Source organism: Pelecanus crispus, chromosome 6, assembly GCF_030463565.1.
Source record: "Pelecanus crispus isolate bPelCri1 chromosome 6, bPelCri1.pri, whole genome shotgun sequence".
NCBI lineage: Eukaryota > Metazoa > Chordata > Aves > Pelecaniformes > Pelecanidae > Pelecanus > Pelecanus crispus.
Genome location: NC_134648.1, coordinates 44,670,651 through 44,691,907, shown reverse-complemented (window position 1 = coordinate 44,691,907; position 21,257 = coordinate 44,670,651). Strand labels below are relative to the sequence as shown.

The window sequence follows — 21,257 nt, the reverse complement described above, 5'->3', positions numbered from 1 at the left end:
AACAGAGCTCTCTTAAGAAAAATAGAAACGTGATAACTGTTTAGAAAAATATTGGTTCTGTGAGGCTTTAGAAAGCTGCATTTTACTCACACAACATGACAGGAGAAAGCCCTGAGTGCTGGACAGAGAACATCTTTTTTAGGTTTCGGAAGAATGCAGTGTATTGTGTCAATAACACTGACTAAGACTGCGCTGTTATCATGATACAAATATTAGACAGTAATAATTGCTGGCTTCTAAACATAAATCATCGTTTCCAAAGTCAAGCAGGACATAGCAGGTCAGATTCATGAAAGAAAACTGTACCTCTCTGGTGACCAAACTCCCACCTAATGTCTTCATTCACCTGGGATAATTCTTTTAAGCATATACAGTCACTCTAAAAATGCAATTGATTCATTGCTTACTTCTGCAATATGGAATACTGTTTAATCTTCCAGTGTAGGGATGTTACATACATAAATACCTGACAAATTAGGCAAAAATAAGTATCAACAACATTGCAGGAAAAAAATAAAATGCCTTAATCAACCATTTAGAAAAATTGGAAAGCTTAAGAATCTTTAAAAACTAAGCATTATTTTCCTGCCTCACTTTGCAGAAAAGCAAATGTTAAAAGTGGTCTGAGTCAAACTGCTAAAAAAATTTGGATTTATATTAGGATCGAAGTTTGTAGCTCAAGGTCATCACTTGCCAAATACAGTGAGAAGTCTTGCATGCTAAATGTCCAGCTAGGGAAGAAAAATAACTCTAAATAGTGAAAATAGTTTGGAGTTTGTAATTTATCCTAATCCCAGGGCAGTGGTACTCCAGCCCTCTGAAAATTCCTAGCCTCTGCTAGAGATTCTTTCTTCATTTGATTCCAAATTATCTCAGGAAGATGCTTTGCTTAAAATCAACCCTATGTTACCAGTTTATATGATGTCAGTTCACAGCAGCAGTACAAATTTATTAAAACCCAGAAAAACCAGAAAAAAAAAAGTATTTCCCAGCACTAAGCACAAATCATCGTCTACTTGAACAACAGACTCACTTTTCTTCCCGTCTCCCTTTCATGGCAGTTATAACATACCATTTGCCCATGGTCCATCATTTAAAATTACAGTTTTATAATTATGTTTAACAATAGCTGTTAACAAGAATATATAATGCTGTTTATTTTAAAACATTATGCAGGTATTGATCAAATGTAATGACAGAATTGTAATATATAATTCAATGTATCACTAGATGCACTCTTCCATGGGACCTTACGGCATGCATATCAGAAAACTTTTCTGTTGTTTTTATTGATAAAAATGATGCAAATAAACTAACTAAGTAAGTTTGTTTAATGATAAACTGGATTGAAAAGTGAACACTAGATTTTTCTACCCAGGATTCTCTAGGTTTTCTTCGCTCTTTCTTATTCTTTTCCCTCCTGATTTGTCTGTCTCCCCATGACTTTTAAAACTGCCATAAAGTGATTTCCTTCTGCTAATATTGAAATGGTCGTTGAGAAACCCAAGCCCACTTTGAACACCAACTTCAGACAGAACTTCCATTATCATTAATGAACTCTCTCTGTTCAAACTGGAGGGGAAAATGAAATCCCAGACTCAAATTTTGCCCTCAGCTACTAAAATGCAACATCAGAGGACAAATTTGGCCCTGCTTGCTCAAGAAACTTAAATCTGTCCTCTACCTCTCCACTAATATTAATGTCCATCATACGACAACCTATGTAAGATTAATGTCTTTAGAACATAACCCTTTCCATGCCAAATGTATCAGCAGACTATACACAACTATATCTCCTACAAATAGGGAAAGAAATAGAAGTTTCACAGAACCAGAATGGCAGCAATACTAATTTTCTTTTTGAATTTCATAGGTTAAAGATGGTCTGTTTCAAGGGACAGGATCCCTTTAAACATGCTTTCATTTCTGGGATAAGAGTCCCTGTTTGGGGACTTGGACTGAGTGAAATGAGTGGTTTTCTCAGCCTAACCTCTAGAGGAAAGGGATCCACAGCACACTGTCATAGTGGCATGGCAGAACTGAATGTTCAAACACCCTTCTAACCACCACAAAGATTCATTACCATCTCACATTTGGCAGTAAACTACATTAGACATTTTTAAAGCATATTGTCCCTTTATACCAGATAACTTGAAAAGAAAAGGAAACAAACCAAAACTTTCCACCTTTCTCCACAAGCCTTAAAAAGATAGCTTAGCACTAACCAAAAAAAAAAAATCCCTTGTAAAATAAAAATAAAAGATCTTCTGAATAAGTAAGCATCTTATGATGTCAGAACCAATACCTAGCAATCTGTGGACACTGGGTACAAAGGCTTCCGATGTTTGGCAGGGCATTCCCAAAAGCCCACTGAGCCAAAGTCCCAGACACCAGCCCACTCACTTTATAAGTTATCAGACATCAAAACCAACATTGATCCACCACTGGCCACACTCACGGATGGCAAAGCCACAAGTGATTTATGCAGGTTCTTTCAAATGAGTGCTAATAAGACCTATTGCCACACCATCACATATCTGATATATGCTACACATTTTACTGATACTATTTTTGTACATATCCTTCTGGCTCTGAAAACTGTCTCCTTCAGAGACACAAGGTCAACTGTCCAGACCTTTGAAAAATAAAAAGAAGAGAAAAAAAACCAGTAGCACTAATGTGTTTCTAAAACTCTGGAAAGATCTGCAACAGTTTCTTCACACCTTTACATAGTGACATTTTAGGATGGAGTATTTCACAGCCTAGTAAGCTACAAACAAAATCCTTAATCCATCCTTGGATTTTCAATGGAGCAATACTGTTTCTGACTTAGACTACAAGGTGATGAACACTTTTGGTCTCAGTAATCTTGGCACGAACCTCAGCAATGAAGGGAAAAAGATATATGGCTGAAGTACTTTTCCGCTTAAGTTTTAGAATGGCATACATTTACATTGTGTAGCAAAAGTCACCACAGAAATGGTTTAGTGGACAGAGTGAAGGTGAAGCTGCTGGAGGTGCACAGTAAAACCTTTTATTCCCATGGCTTTGTAATTTATCATGTGCTTCTGCAATTTATCACAAGAATAATATCAAAGTATAAATTAATCTTTGGGGTTGGAAATTTTGAGCACAGAGACTTTAAAAAAAATAAAGAAAATGATTGAGGGAGTAACTGGAAAACCAGAGGTTCCCAGCAGAAGTCAGAGCTCAACCTTCACTTTACAGCCCCTTAATGCAGTAGCTGTACTTATACAGCTGGTACTACATGCATTTTTAATGTAAAAATAGGAGAAGAGTTTAGGTGTACATTTCAACTGACTATGAGCTGTGGAAGACTTACAATGGAGAGCTGAGAAACTGAAATGGGAATGTACTAATCAGTATTGCATTAGATTTAATTTGAAGATGAAATAGCATCAGGAATTATGTTAAAGGGTTATTGATGCAAACTATATCTGAGGCGTCTTGCAAATAACTATATTGCTAAGCTACAGAAGGCAAAACTCTGCAATTAGGTTCAGCAGCTAATGGTTTAAATAGCTTAAAGGTTTAGCTTTGCAGAGTTTTCTGGTTTGTTTACTAGCTAAAAGATCTGATGCTTCTGGTAAACTCTCTTACATACTTTACATACAGAAAACATTTGTCCAATAGTACACAATTTGCACATGAAAAACTTAGCCACAAAATATCATGAAGATTAGAAATTTATGGGGATTTAAAATGATATCTGAATATTTATATCAATAATTAGAATACCAAATCCATCCTCTACAAACAGAAATGTAAGTGGTGGTATAAATTCACATCTTTCAAGGAATGAACCAACCATGAATTAATAGCATATTATGGAGAAAACAAGGGCGCAAGGCATATACAATTGCATATTGCAGAGTATTTTCCCCCTTGTTCTAAAGTAACCGGCTTTGGTCAGTGAGCAGACAAAGAAATTAAGCTAGATAGACTAGCATCTCTCATAACCCAAAGAAGCATTTGCCGGAGCAAACACATCTGCAGGATTTCAGAGCATGGCTAGAAGACACGAAACATACACACTCTTGGTTAGGTGCACATCTCTTAAGATTCATTAAGACTGAAAAGCAAACACTAGACATGGGCTAAAACCAAAGTCCATGCTCCTTTTTTTCCTCGTATGAATAAAAAAAATGTTTTCTTCGTATGCTTCTGATTCTTCTAGTTTTTTTATCTCCTGTTCCCTCATCTTGCTCTATCACCACTAGCTCCAGTCAAAAGGACATAAGGATACCAGTCTCCAATGTAGAAATCTTTGCTGGCCCATCGTATGGACAGAGAGGAAGACTGTGCAGGTGGTCAGACCAACACTTCTGCGATACTTTGAACACAAGATACACTAGACTGTCATCAGGATGTCAGGCGGGCTTGGTTTAAGAATTAGCTAAACACCAGACATTCTATCAGCCTAATTTAGAATCAATCTTGCTTTTTAGTGATGATAATAAACTTGTACAAACATGAGATTCATTTGTATATTTTAGCATTTTATTTCAGTCCCAGAATGCAAAACCTGACATTGGAATCAGTTTGATTTTTTTGGTGATTGAAGATATTAAGCACTACAAGAGCATTGAAATTTCAATCTGATTAGGATAAAAATTCCTCAGGATCAAAACACTTCGTTTTTTTCCCCCTACAGTTTTACTAATTGTGTGCTACTTGACATTGCAGAGTTATTCCACAGCATGATAGCAAAATATGTGAAGTGTATTTTACTGTTAGAAATTATCAACTCATTCTATTTGTTTTTCATGTGTTTGAGGTTATTAAGAGAATAAAAAATTATAACTGATGTATGTAAGTTAAAAGAGTTAGTTCACCTACAGCTGGTAGGCTAAACCACTAAGCAATATTTTGTACAGCAATAGAATTTTTCTACTGAACATACATAAAAGAAATCATGAATATATAACTGATTTAAAAGCAGACTGAGGGGGTAATATCCCTTGAAAAATAGGGGAGCCATGAAAAAGGTGAATGTGGAATAGTTTATTTTCAGAAAGACTGGATTATTCTAACCACTGGAAACTAGATAAAGTAGATCAGAGAGAGTGCTACCCAACATACTCATCAGAGACCTTTGCTTTATGGGAAATGAACTGCCCTGGCTCACTGTTCCTGAGGAATTGTATTTCTTTTAGCTGTAAATCAAATCCTAAAGAAACAGGATGATATTTTCTAAGCAGTAGCTGAGGACAACAAGTATCTTTTTTGTCAGTGTCAGGTTTCTGAATTTAGACCTCAATTAGGATTCCAAAATGAAAAAGCACATATTATATACCAATATATACTTGTGACAGTGTTCTTACAAGTGATATATTAATTTTCAAATGGTGGCACATTGTCCTATATTTGTCCAAAAGTATATTCATGGTTGCTTTCAGAGGTCTTGACTTATATCTTTCCCTGCTGCTTTCTTAATGATCTTCATTGAACAGTAACGTCAGGTACTTGATGTTCAATGAAGACCATTAATTTTTTCCAATTAAATGGAAGATGTATACTCCTACAGCATATGACATCCATTCATTCTTAGCAAGAAATGTATTTCTTAAATCAAAAAGGGATGTTATAGACTTCTGTATGATAACAGTGTCAACCAAAGGGAAGCACATATACAAAGCATCGTGCTCCAGAGAGCAGCGAGTGTCAATTGCCCTTGCTGAGCTCTACAGTGATAAGACCTGATACAACAGTAATTTTATTAATCTGCTTGATTTCTGATATTGATTTGACATAAAATGTATCCTGCTAGCTTTAAGATCAGGGACATTTTCTTGTCATTGGAACAAGGGCAGTTCTAGCCATGCAGGGACTCATGGCTTGGTGAAAAGTGTATGAACTGCCCTATGCTTGACATGCAGTTCAGCCATGCAATGTTTCTATGCAGAGGTAAGTAAAAAGAGAAGATCCGATCACATTCCCCATTCTTACAAGTGGTAAAGTAGAACTGGGGGCATGAGGGGTCTTTCAAGGGTGTTAGTTCTAGGTGCACAACTATGAAACGTAAAACACTCAACTTCAACTCTTTCATGCCACATATCCTAATGAAGAGCTCTGTTACACAGAGCTAGGATTAGGGACTGTATCTGAGCCAGGGTACAGCTAGACCTGCAATTTTTGAGGGCTCGGATTCAAACACAAGTTGTTGCAGCTTAGCCAGTTGCTGTGTGTCAGCTGAGCCAACAGCTGAGACATGATGCTGGATGTTGTACAGGCTGTTAGACTAGAGAACATTTGAACTATAATCTCTGTGAGAGAGACTTGATTTATGATGTGATATCTGTCAGGATTCTACCAGCAATTTGTTCAACAAACACAGCGAGGAGGAACAAATGAGAAGTTTCCCAAACTGCTGAAACTGTGAAGCATTATAAAATGTGAAACAGATTAATATGGTAGAATTGTAACACCAAACAAATGGCTGGGAGATTTGTGAAAAAGCATGATCATTGAAAGCTTGAATGAAACAACATAGAAACAATATCCCTAAACTTTTTACTTCTGTTTGAAAAAAAAACGGTGCTTCAATAACTTGTGAGATCACCACCATGTATTTTTGTGTTGGAATAAATTCAGGCATATGTAGAATTAGAATATGAATTTTTTATAATCCACAAGGGCATCAAGCTATAACTAACATAAATCTCTAAGTAGAAATCTTGACCCCACTGAACCTAACAGAATTTTTGCTATTTACTTCACTGGGGTCAGATTTTTAATCCATATACATTTGCTTTTTTAGGGCATAATCCCCATGTCCATTGAAGCCAATGAAAGCTCTTCCATTGACTGTAACCGACCTTTCATTAAGGCAGCAGTTCCCTTACAAAAGACTGTTGTCACTGCTATAGTCCTGCAAACCTTCTTCACAATTATACTTGTTATGGTCACATTCCTGAAGCTGCTTTTGTCTTCTTTTATCTGAGATAGCATTAACAAGGCCTGTTTTTCAAAGTTTCTAATGGCATGCTATGATCTTAAGCCATCAACAGCCCTCTTGATTTTTTCTGTGTGATTTTGTGCAACATTTTCTTTGCTTGTTTTCCTCTTTGATGTCTTTGAATAACCTGGACGAGAAGGCAGAATGTAGTGGTCTTACTTTTTCCACTTTTTTCTGATATGTTGTCAGTGAATAGGCAGAGTGGCAGTTTTATTGTGTTTCTTTTCACCCTTAGATCTACCATTGCAATTCAGGATTCCTCATGTTTTAATCTTTAAAAATTATTTTCTCTCCTGTAAAAATCAATCAAGGTTTTTAGCTGCATTCTGCAGTCCTCCATCAAACACAACCTTTTCAGTTTGCTGCTTTCTCAAGTCCTGCTTCTACTTTTCAATAGGGCTTTCTAACCATTACTTTAGGTTCCAGCTCCTCTTCACAATATTGCATAATATTGCTTTTTTTTTTTCCATTGTAATGTCAAGCAATTATTTCCTATGTTGTACTGGCAAATCTCCTGCATTGTCTATTTTGGGGAACTGAAGTTCTGCCGGGTTTTACCTTCTACAGCCAGTGTCTGCAAGTTCCTGAATTCTAGCTCTAATTTTATTTTAACTAAACCAGGAGGATTTTCTCTTTCTAGTTTGGTTTGAACTTGATTTTCTGGGATGGACAAGTTGCTATGAAGTGTTTCAGGAGTTTGACATTTTTTTCTCTTGGTTTTTCTAAGAAGTTTTTCCAAATGCTAGAAATGTTGAGCATCTCTCTGGGCAAAGATATGAATCACTTCAGCTTCTGCAGGACTTATAACAGGCAGGTATACTTCCTGAGCTATTCCCAAGTCTAATTTAAACTTGAAAACCTTTCATCCAGAGCATGAGTTTGAACAATATGAAAAGACAAATGCAAAGTCCTGTACCTGGGATGGACTGATTCCCTGCAACAGTACAAGCTGGAGACTGACTGGCTGGGTTGTTGCTTTGTGGAAAAAGACCTGGGGGTCCTGGTGGACATTATGCTAAGCATGAATCAGCCGTGTGCTCTAAGGGCTGTACTAAAAAGTGTATAGCCAGTAGATCACAGAAGGTCATTATTCCCCTTCACTCATCACTCTTTAGATTGCATCTGGAGTACTTTCCCTGTGAGGAAAGGCTGTGGGACCAGGCTTGTTCAGCCTGAAGAAGAGGTGGCTTCAGGGGGGCCTAACAGCATACCTGTGAGGAGGTTACTGCAAAGATGGAGCCATAAGCTGCACAATCAAAACAGGGAAATTCCAACTGGATAGAAGGAAAAAAAAAAATCACTGTGAGGATAATTAAGCCCTTATTAAGGATAATTGGAACAGGCTTCTCAGAGAAGTTGTGGAAAGTCTGACCTTGAAGGTTTTCAAGATCAACTGGACAAAATGCTAAACAATTTGCTTTGAATGAATGTTGATCCTATTTTGAGCATGAGGTAGGACTAGATGATGTCCCAGAGTCCCTTCCAACCTGAATGATTCTATGAACATCTTGTTCTTGTAAGCCAAGAGAACAACTATACATGAAAGATGTAACCAGCCTCATCTACTGAAAAAAAAAATAGCGTAGCAAAAATAATTATGCTATAGCCACACAGCCAAGTTTGGAACCCCACTGTGCTGGATGCTGATAATGGGAGAAAGTCCCTGTGTTTATAAAGCCTGCAATCCAGTTAGCTAAACTGGCCATAACAGTGGGAGCAGGAACACAGTAAGGTGAAGTGATTTTCTAGAAGTCATTCCTGTGTCCAGGGTCTCCTGAGTCCTAGTCCAGTGCTTATACACTGGACCACACTGCACTCACAGTCTGTGTAGGTCTCTAAGTTTTCTGAAGATGAATGTTTCATAAAGCATATTCTATTTCAGAGAGAAGTGGTCATTCAGAAGATTAAGGTCTTTTTCAAATGGGATGTTCATCTCTGCCAGGTGGTATGTTAAGTCTGAGTCATAAATATCTTTTATTTCCTCAGTCAGATAGTGTAGTGGAAGTGCAACTTGTCATTTTTGACTTCCAGTTTCAAGAGCACCAAGCAAGTTTCTGAATTTGTTCCTTCATTTCTGAGCAACTGACATATTCTGCTGGATGTTAAACGCTCAAAATGTAAATGATGCAAAATTACTTTGTTTATCATTTTGGATAGTTGATTTTATTTTTTTCCACAGAAATGTATCTAACCTGACCTTCTTATGCCAAATGCGCTTTACCTTCTAGAAACTTCAGGGACTATTTGAAAGCTTTACAGAGCTTGATGCTGTTGTGGGCTGCCATATATTATCTTAGAAGCTGTCCCTGTTCTCCTGCTTTCCAGTTGCAGTTATCCTCCTATCTTCCCTTGCAGATCAAGCAAGGTACGTTCAGACTGAAGATTTATACTGCCTTCTATTGTAGTCGTACGGTTTTGTAAAAGCTAATTAAATGTGGCTGTATTTGGGTTGCTACCCTTTTATTAGGAAATGCTAGCAGGACATGGTGCAGGGGGAGCAGAGTTCTTCAAATCTGGGACTCTGAATTTAAGAGGCAGTTTGCAGATAGTCTTTTACATTAAGAAAAACACGCAAGTCAATCATAAAAGCAGTCAGTTACTGAAACTTCCAAAGAATTATCTGGCTTCACTGCAGGCACAGATAAATTAGAGATTATGGGCCTAAGTCTTTTTCGCACCAGGCTAAATCAGGAGCACCATCACTGAAGTCAACAGATCTCAACAAGAAAAGAATTAGGCCCTATGGCTTTTACTAAGAGGAATACAAAGAGTTTAATTACAAGGAATCAAGCTGAACCTCCCTTCCCCCATACACACACACACACATGCTCTCTGGTAAAGTTTGTCTCTTGTAACATTTTTGTCCTTCTGTTATCCTTATCCTGATCAGATACTACCTGTGTGCAAATAACAGGGACTTAGATGCTATAGGGATGGGGGCCATTTAGATGTTAATACACGGGGTGGTTAAAACACTGGTAGAGCTGTAGCTCAGTTCTGTATTGAAAAACCTGGTGAAATCCCAAATATGCTGCAGTTTTTGACCTCCATGTTATTACTCAGAAATAAAAACCAAAGAGATGAGTTCATTTTCTGTGCTAGGGAGGGAGTTTCTCACCTAAGCAATACCTTTTTGAAGGAGTAAAATAATGCACAGCACGTGTCAATGAACAGCTGCTGGAAGCTCTGGTAATACAAATATAATTTTTTATTTCCACATATGTGAACAATCTTATACATCTATAAAAAGACTTGAAAATAAATCATACAAAAAGTTATATTTGAGCCACCCTCTACGAAACCCTATGACAAAAAAAGCAGGTGCAAGATGAAGACCCCAGTCATGGAATATAAATAATAGTTCAGGAACAATCAAGTGTTGTACCAGATTATTTTGACAAAAATGGAAGTACTTACAGTCTAAGTGACTATGTCTGATGCCTTCCACATCCTCAGCATGAATGAAGTGGTAACATCTCTTTCCTACGATATCTACAGGAGTCAGATCCATGTAATCACTAATCCTAAAAAGGAAGAAAAATACAGCCTATAATTCAAGAAGGAAAAGAATACAAGAACTGTCAAATGACTGAGAGTGAAATCTGCTAAAAAGTTTTTTTCACCACTATTGTGAGTGGAATATCTGTACAAACAAGACACAGCCTTAAAGAAAAAAAAAAAAGAAAGAAAATGTTTTTTAAAGAAACCTTGAAATCATTTTATCCATTTAATAAGTGGAAAGTTAAATTCTAGTGCATATTCTCCCCATAGCATAACACCAAGACAATATCATTCCATGCAATTGTAAAGCATTAGCAACAATCCAAAATCCTCATTAAAAGACCAAGATGATTCAAGGTTACATAATAAAGTAAAAACATGTTATGTTTATACCAAATGATTAGAGACACATTTCATTTCAACAGATTGGTCTTCTATTGGGTATATTCATAAAAAAGCTCTTCAACCATTTCTTGGCACCAAGTCCAAACTGATATTTCAAGTGATATAATTTAAATGCTGAGACATACAGATGCCTCAGGGTGTTATCTTTTTTAGTCTAATTCATTTGGGAGCTCAGCTTTCACTCTGGGCCCTTTCAACTGGGACTTTGTTGTTTATTGCACATAGAAACTTTAAAATCTATTCTGCAGACCTTTGTGTGCGTGCGTCTTCGTGTGTGTGCCTGTGTGCTTGTGTCTGTGTGCGTGTGTAAATCTCTGTCATGGAGTGTCAAGATGTCAATGTCCTTAACTGCGGTACAGAAAATAACAAAACGATTGGAAAATGCCTTGCTCACACAAGCATTTAAAAGTACGCCTGCTTTCTAGAAATAGAATAATTTTTTAGGGTTTGAAATATGCTACAATGATTGGGCTAAAGCTCACTTTGCAATTGCAAGATATAATTGCCATCCATTTAAGGGAGTTGTAAGAAACACCAACCATCTTGATACAACCAGATAGCTATAAACAACTGGAGTGTGATCCTGAGGGAGGCCAGGGGGGAGGCTAAAACAGAAACCAAACTGCGTAGGTCTGAGGGGTTCCAGCAGGCAGAGGGGGTGAACACAGCCATTGAGGCACTCACTGGCAGAGCTGTGCTTGCCTGGGTGTCTGAGGCAGGGAGAATGCATAGACTGGAAAGACTGAAGGAGAATGGAAACATTAGACAGCAACACAGCAGCACTGGTGGTTTGTGCCAATTAAAAAAAAAAAACACACACAAAAAACACCACAGGTAAAACAGGTGGACTGAGGTTTGCTAGTAAAAATTGCCAAATCAAGTTTAGCACAGAACACAACAGCCTCCTCCCACTTTTATGACAGAGCATGTTGAAGGATGTGCACTTTCAAACAACTGCCTAGTAGTTACAGCACTTAACCAAATGTGGGATACCCATCTGGGGATACCTGTCTAATGTTTATCACAGACCACAGTTGAAAAGCACCTCTCCTACCTTCTCAGAGAGGCCACAATTCACCAGGATAAAGACAAGTCTGGAACGGTGGCAGTGGCACTCCCTATCCCTCCTGCTGAGTTCCTCCACTTTGGTTGCACAGTGAATTATGGGCTGGGAAATGAAGGACCTGGGATCTCTGCCCAGTGATAAGAAACCTCACCAGAAGGAAGGGAGTCTGAGATTTAAATGTTCCTGTCCCCTGGACTGTATATTCTCCTTTTACACAAAACTAAGTGTATGAACAGTCCATGGAGCAGGAACCAGAACTCAAGTCTCTCCCCATCCCACGTCTACACGCTCCTCACTGGCACACTTTGCTGTCTCTTCTCTGGCCCAAGAACTGTGTGTTTTCTGTTAGGAGGTGGCTCTGCTTCGAGACCAGTGAGAAGAAATCCCACCCTACCCAACCTAGTACAAAGGGGCAGTCTCCAGGCAGGCCACTGCCCTGTGATGTACCCAGGCTGCGCGTGCTACAGTTCACTCAACTGTATTTTGTTTCTCTGCAGCAGCATATTTGTGTACAGTCTTCACAGATAAAAATGAACACAGCAAGGCAACTGTGGAAGCAGATTCACCATCCCTTAAGTTTAAGATTAATATTACGAAAAAGCTGTTTCAAACAGACATATGAAGGAAACAGGATTTTTTTTTTTGATGAAAAAAGTGGAAGAAGAAACAAAAAGAATATCCAGATGTAAGTGGTGATCACTGGCAAGCAATGACACCAAAACCAGAAGCAAAAGAAATGACATCAAATAGGACACTCATGCTTATATCAAAGGTACCAAAAATGGAAAAGAAATAATTCGCATGGAAAAAAGGAAGAAATATTATAGTATATCTTAGAGCACTAGTTAGGAGACAGATCTTGTGGAACCCAAGCCCTTTGACAAAATAAAGCAACAGGTTGGTGGGTAGGAACTCGCTTCTGCTGAATACACAGACCTGATCCTGTAAAACATAAGCTCAGGCTTATGTTTGAGCAGATCAGTGGTTCCACTGACTTACAGGACTGTTAACATGATTGAAATTTAAAGGTAGATATATGGTACAGTGCTTTGCTGAATTAGGACCAAATTGTGCACACATTTGTAGGCTTGAAGCTCTCTACACAAGATTGTTTCTGCATATCTGAAGGAACTATTGGCAACCACTGTCACGGCCAACAGGCTAAACCTCTTGCATTTGGAAAACACCATGTTCACTGGGTTATTTCCTTTTGGGCATGTGTTAGCAGATACAGCTATAGCAGTCCACATTAACTCAGCTATAGGCTCTCTCCAGATGGTCTCCAATCCCTAACAGTTGACACTGAAAATACATAGACTGATGCTGTACTCTAGCAGCAGTCGGTCTATTTTGCATTTAGTTATTTATCACCGTCTAAGATGATTTGTCCTCTGCAGGTGCTTTTCTCACTCCACTAACTAATAAAGAAATTCTAGACTATTTTAGACTAGATGGTGAAGTTTAGATGACATGAATCCTACATTTGGAAAACAGACATGGATTAACATGCCACATTTTAGGCAACAAGATTTTATATCCCCATTTGACACTCTCAGAACAAAATATTAATTGTTAGAAATAGCCAGTGCACTAGCTAACAGATCTTGTCTCAAAGGGAAGCTAACTGTTGACTAGTTTGTGCACGGAGTCCAGGATTCTGCTGCAGATCCCTTCATTCGGAGGAAAGTAACAAGATGCACCCAAAGACTTGAGTAATGTCACTCCTGCTCCCTGCTGTTGCAAGCAGGCAACCACTTGGAAAACTAGGAGTGCTATTGATCTCACCCCTGCTGATCCAATGGTCCACTGTGAGCATTCATTTCAGTTAAGTAGCACAGCTTCTGCTCCATACTCCCCGCGGCTGCCAGTAACTCCCCATTGCTCCATAAATAGTGCTTACAGCTTCCCCAGCGTGGATCCATTTTTCCCTGTTTTCATCAATGTTGTGCTTGCTTTACTGAGGCACCACAAAGAATTTCCTGGCTGCCCGCAAGTGCCAGGAGTCAAGCCCATATATTCAAGATGGGGTACTTATCTCCTTTTCTATAGTCCCAGAAGAGAGATCCCAACTTCCCCAACTTGGAGAATGGCCTTGGCAAAGGCCCAGATAATTAATCTGACAGCTTCAATCAGCTGTTCAGCTAATTCCTACCCTTCTTCTGTCCCTTCCATCCCCCCAGCTTTTACAGTCATATTCTGCTTTGTGCCTGCTATGAAATCCAAGTCCTGTCAATCTCACTCCATTTCCCATCAGTGAAAATCCCGCTGCCTCAGTGAGCTAACATTCACCTCCCAGCCCCGGCAGAAGTGTTTCTGCTATTTGAAATTCCTTTTATAAACTATTTTTAACACTGACACAGGGGCTTAAAATGGAACTATTGCAACATAAATTCAAGTACCGTCATATGCATTCTACCCTAGCATATGAGATAAAATCCATCACAAACAAGGAAAAGTAGTTTTATAATGTTGCCTTTACCTTGATGAATGAAAAACATTAGTAAACTCAACACTTTCTTGCATAAGTCAGGTGGCTTACCATAGTTTACCATGAGTTATCAGCTCTTTCTATGTGATTACGAATCAGCACTCCACATCTGATGCATTTTACGTTTTTCAGTGATGCCTTTCTCAGGCATTTGAATGTTTTTATTGCTACATGAATGTAAAGGGAAGGTTTGAGAAAAATGTTTAATTAAAAAAACACATACACAATTTAGGGCTCGTAAAAATGCCAGACTGATGGCAGAGAAAGTATAAATCTCCAACACAGGCCACAAATTCATATCATACTTGACCTGATGGAATAGTTCATTTTTCACATCTGTTTGATTCCTGTCTTTTTTATTAAGGTTGCCAATGAAGGTAACAGTAAGTGCAGGTGATTTTGTTAAAAGGGAATCTGTTCATTAGGAACTGGACAGATACCAGCAACTCATTTCACAGAGGCCATTGAAGAGCTCTGCAGTGGTAGTGGCTTTCCATTGCTATCTAGGTAGGTCACAGTCAAATCAAAGACTAAGGCAAAAGGTTTCTTCTAGATCCTACTGCTAATCCCCAGTGCTCTTTCACCAACTGCCAGATTATACAGAATCTAGATGCTCATTGGGTAGAGTCACAGGCAAAAGCTCAGCCCAAACTTTAATACTGTTACCAGCTTTCTCTGTGACATTGTGCAAGCCACTTTCTACGGAGCAGTTTTTCCAAGCTTAAAAATGAGAATAATATATTCTCTTTTAGATAATGCTTTGGCAGTTTAGATTATGTGCTCTCTCTAATAGCCAAGTAATATTATTATTAACAATATTGTGGCAGTTCAGCAACATGACAGCAAAGATAACCTCATAACTGAAATCCAATATTATTTTAAATTTTTTAAGGCCCTGATTCAACAAAGCATTTGAGTTTATCCCTTTTTATAAAAGTTTATATTGATGTGTTATCCTCATCATAGGTATTCCATTATGATTGAGCAGTTATGATTGCTCATATCAGAGAGCTTCCACCCTTAACTTATAATACGCCACGGCTGCTGTCACATGAAAAGCTTGCATTAGTCATCTTTGTTCCATTTTTTGATGACAGGCCCTCTTGACAAAATTTCTTTTGGCTGCATTATCTTCTTTCTTCCTTTCCAACCTTTCTCCCATACCTCACACTGGACCCAATGGACCCAAACTTCTTTATTACTTATATCTTCCTTCTCAGATATCTTCACTCTGCTCTAAATACCAGTTCCCTAGATTTTATTTTTATTTCTCAGTGCCCTGAGGGCACCAATAAGCCTTAATGGTCTTGACCAGCCCCCCTGGGGCCTTCCTCCTCCCTGCCCACAGCCCAGAACCCCATTTCAACACCCCGGGGCTCCCCTCAATCCTGCCCATGGTCAGAACCCAATTTCAGCCCCCCGGGGCTCCCCTCACCCTGTCCATGGCCCAGGACCCCACGTCAGCCCCCTGGGGCCCTCCCCCCTGCCCCGGCAACGCTGCAGCAGGAACAGGCTCCAGCTCCCCACGGCCCTGCCCTGCCTGGCCATGGGCCCTCCCAGCCTGGGCTCGGGCCAGTCCCCAGGGAGGTGCCCAAAGCCTGAGGCTGGTGCTGCCCCGGTGCCCCCCGGCTGCCCTGCTCCTGCCTGGGGTGGTGGGACAGGCCCTGGTTGCCAGGCTCTGCCCTGACAGACCCCCACGGGAGCCCCCGATGCTACCAGCATCCAGCCCCCAGGGAGCAGACAGCTGAATTTAAATCCTATCTTCCACCTTCCTAGATCACTTGTCACTATCACATCAAGCATAGCCCCCCCTTCAACCAACTCCGCATCACCTGTTCCCATTTCACTGCTGTCTTTCCCAGTATGCCCTTAACCAATTTTATTCTACAGTTTTCCCACCTCTTACTGCAACAGATCCCACCTCTCTAGCCTACTATCTAGGCCATCTGTGCTTCTGTTCCATTAAACACTGAGCACGATGTGCTGTAATCTGCAAATTAGTTGAAAAATGGAAAACTTTAAAACTTCAGACAGAAAGACTTGTGGAGGGGAGGACGGGGGAGCATAAGGACAGCCGTACAGGTCAGACCAACGTCTGTCTAGTCCCAAATCTTGCCTATGAGAGGGACGGTGAGAGACTGTAAAAAGCAGAAAAGGCTTAGAGGAATCTTTCCTGGTCTATCCTCCCCTATTCTAGCAAGATGGCCTGCAAATTATAGTTTTAAATTTACCTTTATCCTCTAAGAATGTAACGAAAATGAAGGTGATGATGATGAGAGTGAATTCAATACTCTCATACAACCCCAGGATGACATTGCAGGAGTCACAAATTTAAAAACTTTTTGCCAAGCCCATGGAACAAAGAATACACACAGCTAAAACAAAGAAAAAAGGAGCTAAAAGCTGTACCTATTTTCACAGTAAATGATATTGAGGTCCATATTCACACGAGTGACAAACATGTGGCAGTCAATCCTGACTTCATTAATTGTAGGAGGTGGCAAGGCATGAGCAACGACAACAAGTCCCATGATTTGGCTGGGTACTGTCCGTCCGTGGGACAGTGACACTCTCAGACGTAACCGGCCTGTTATATGAATCACCTGGAAAATAAAAACAATAAAAGAAACCCCGGTGAATTCTGGATGCAACTGTGACATCAGTTTCTTTTAAAGGATAGCATTACTATTCCCTACAGACCACTTAACACAGCCAAAAATTGTACAAGTAACTGCCAGTATTAGTGTTAAGCTTATTAATATTGGCTGTCAACATGTCCTATGTGTCCTCATGGCAAAAAAGAAGACAAGAACATAACAGGCAAATGCTTCACATTCATCAAATAAAAACCTCAGAACTCCTGTGGTATTGATTTTTGTTGCGGTTGTTGTTACAGAAAGAAAGAAGAAGAAAAAAACAAACTAGAAATTCAACAAAAGAAAAGAGGGGGATAAAACTGAAATAATGAAGGTAGAAATTAATAAAACATTAATTTTATAACATTTGGAGATTGAATATGAGACAAAAAGATTGGAAGTTTTGAAACTTTTCCAGAATGGATTTAATTGAATTGCTAGTCACCTACACCATGGAGACACTGCTCACAGCCTTGAATTACGTCTTTGTGGTTGGCAGTTTGAAAAGCAACAGCCTAGAAGTGATCAATGAGCTCAGCTGCTGGATGGTCTTCTTGCATCCACAGCAAGCTTTTTAAGAGCTGGTAGACATGTAATGCCTTTGCCTAGTACACTATATACATACGGAGAGCTCTGGGGGCGGGTGGTTTCTTTCCCTATTCACAACATAATGCCAGAAGATGCCTGGGAGATCCAAACGCACCCCTGGAGAGTGAAATTCTAAGAATGCTGCCTGAAATGGAGTAAGTTGAAACTCTAGGAAAAGAATAATCCACCACTTCTGGTTTCACTCCTTCAGGAGTTCTGTTGGTAAATAAAGGGGTGTTTTTTTTCAGTAAGAGAACATAAATACAGCACCGGTGCCAGATACCAAACTGAAAATGGAAACTGCAGTTCCTGTAGTCATGGATAAAAGAGCCATAAGAACTGGCAGTTGCAGGTTTTCCCAGATTTTCACCCTCAGAGCATGTTATAACATCAACATGAAGAGAAGGCTTCCAGGAGAAAGGGACCCCTTTCACTGTGATCCCAGACTCACTACCCAGAGGTCAACAGAGATGTTGGTTGGTACCAAGGGCACTGGAGGAGGTGACAGAGATGGGATGTAGTCATAAGTCCACTGATACTCATCACACAAAGACAGCAGCCAAACTCTTTGCTTCTGATCTGAGATTGATTGTTAACAGAAAGCGAGAAGAAAATCTTTCATTAATAAGACTTCAAACCACAAAATGCATCCAAATTCAAATCTAATTCATGCTAGCAGATCTGTGATCTAAGCCTTGAAGTTTGTTTCTTTTTTTTTAACCTAATCATTAAAATATCTCCTTTCTCCAGTATTTTACATTTCAGCTGCAGCCAGTGTGGTGAATCTGAATCAGGAAAGTGATTAGCTGCTGTGTTTGTCCACTTCAGTTGCAGGTTTCTGACCACTCACATTTGAAGTAATTATTGCCTAAACTCACACTTAATGCACCTTACAAGGGCAAACTGTTCTATGAATATTTGCAAAAGTTCCTAAAGGCAAGGATGCAAAATCACGATTTCAAACACACTTTTTTTTTTTTTTTTCTCAAGACCTCATTAACTAATGAAGAAATAGCTAAAAGAAATAGGATTAACTTCACAGGAGGGGCAGTAATGGTATATTTTGCTCCTTCTAGCTAGGCTTGCATATACATCTGCTTTTTATCATTATCTGTCTCTTTTTATCATGCAGTTTCAGCTTACTGCAAAAACTCAAATCTGTAAATGCTTGGAAAAATGCTGATGGATAACTAGTAATAATGTGAAAAATAATCTTATACTGAACGTGCTATGCAAAAGTATTGTTGTTCTGTTGTTTTTTCATAAGAGTCCTTATGTTAATATGTTTGAAGTTGGTACTATCACTTGAGGGCATTTTAAAGATATATCATACTTAAAATCCATTTATCTCTTCCTTGTATTTTTTGAAACCTCCATGTTATTTGCAGCTAAATATCAATATGATTTGTTTTGAACAACTCTCTATTCAGTCAGTAACTCACTTTTTTCTGATTCCTCATCTGAAATACACCTCAGATGCAGTATTACCCCAAGAGGCAGTTCTAAACCTGCTAGATCCACCATATATTAACATTGTTGAATTTCAAGAGTTTGCTTCCAGATTCAAATTATTTAGCTTGTTCCTAGCTCTATCATGGATCAAAACATGTTCTAAATCCCCATGTGGATTCAAATTTTAGGGGTCAGCACTCAATTGCATTCTGATTCTGTACACTGGGAAATGTACAGCAAACTGCCCATCAGTTCCAGTGCCTGTGTGGCTCTAAAGAAACTGTATTTCCACGCCTGAAATCCCTTTCTATGACAACGTTAGTCAAACGCACCAAGTGGGAAATCTAATTGGTAGTAAAAAACAATTCTAGCTGTCATGACCTTGTCTACATTGTGAGTATTGCCACTTTTAACACTGGTTCATTTGAACTGGGATTAGGGGTGATACGAATTATAGGGTCAATTATCTCCGGTAGCTAAAATTAATCTCTTTATAATTCAATCCCACAGCACTAGTCTATCATATCCTAAAGCAGTATTATGACTTTAATGAAGCTCAACTGCAAGAATAAACTGTTTTATGAAGGACAATGCTTGGATCCAGATGTAAATATTTAACAAAAATTTACTAGGAATATTCTGAAAATCAAAAGTAAATGCAGCTCTTCTGTGCAGTTTTCTTTACAGGTGCTTCCTTCTGAAAAGTATGCAACAGTCCAAATCCATCTTTAACCTATAATTGCCTTCTTTCTAATAATGCTATATGAATAGACTGGCACGTTTAGATGTCACAGCAAGAGAAGACAGTGATACCGTGTTCTGTCCATTATAAAAAGGTGGGTGAATATTATACTCCTGATCACAGGCATCATAAGAAACTTTGTATGTCAAGAGCTGTACAGATTTCCCCAGCACTTCTCCATCTACCTTCTAAATTAAATTAGTAGCAAGACTCCGTTTGTACTCTAATGGGAGCTGGACTGAGTTGACAGTTCAAAGTCTTTTTTGCTTACAAACTGTTTATTGGCAGGTATTGTAACTTGCATGATGATTTCATCCTATATAAGCAGAGGGAAATCTTATGGTCAAAATAAACCTTGTGACCTGATCTAGACCAGGATTTGACATAGGTCATTCTGATCTGTGTTATTGCTTGTAGTGTAACCTAGCTGTATAATAGTTATACTCAGATAGACAGTTGGGTGAGCCAAAAAGCATTCTGTAACAATAGAACTTTTAACACTGTGAAATGAAAATAACACATATGCTGCTGTAAAGATGTCATGCTGAAGCAAAACAAATACTATAAAAATATTCTGTACTGTTTAATTGTTTGTTAAAAAAATTCTAAATCAACTTTGCCTGACACTCCAAAATTGGAAAAAAATAATTATTTGGCTTTTATTTTTAGCTGATTAGAAAAGGGATTTGCAAAATATTGTAAGGACATGTAAACACAGTTTATGAGTGTGGGAGTGTTAACAAGCCACATTGCTTGGACAAATATATATTTCTTTTCCCTGCCATATGCTCTCTTTAGTCATCTGTTAGCGATAAGCACTTAGATGTGCTCTACTAATGTCTACTCATTATAAACAAGCACATCACAAAGACCTTGATAAAACCTTCCCTCTGTCAATACTTAAGGAAAGGAAAGCCCACTGATTGAAAAACACATCTGGAACCTGCTCATCATCCTTTAAAGCTAAATTTCACCTCTGGAGATGGAAATACTTTCTTTGTCAAAAGACATCGTTAAATATTACATCCGTTTTTTCACATACATGTGATGTCAGAGTAAGGACGTGCATTACCAGAGGCTATAAAAACCTGCAAGCATGAAAAATCTCTGAATTTCACCTTTCAGATGTCTCTGTGTTCTTCAAAACTTAAACTTCCATTAGAAAGAAATTTCTAAACTATTTCTTTTGTTCTCTGTGTAAATCACTATGCCAGTTTATTATGGGACTGAAACCACAACACTGGCATAAGCGCTTCCTCCACCTCATTTCTCTTATTGAGATACTAAATTTGAAGCCTTAAAATTATTGCTTAGACCCAAATTTTGAGAAGACAGTAATGCATGAAAATATCCTAATTTAGTTTGTGTGCCTAGGTATTTATTTAGCTGTCTTATGAACA

The 21,257-nt window shown here is 38.7% G+C and overlaps 1 protein-coding gene across 5 annotated transcripts in view; it reads right to left on the bottom strand.

Annotated features, from left to right (window-relative positions):
• NPAS3 (neuronal PAS domain protein 3) overlaps positions 1-21,257 on the bottom strand; it is a 629,011-nt gene that overhangs the window by 13,065 nt on the left and 594,689 nt on the right. For all 5 annotated transcript variants that reach the window (XM_075712984.1, XM_075712985.1, XM_075712986.1 and 2 more), the window contains 2 exons: positions 16,849-17,042; positions 10,397-10,503 (listed from right to left, as the gene is read on the bottom strand). In XM_075712984.1, the coding sequence (XP_075569099.1) occupies positions 10,397-10,503; positions 16,849-17,042 (301 nt within the window). The remainder of the gene's footprint in view (positions 1-10,396; positions 10,504-16,848; positions 17,043-21,257) is intronic.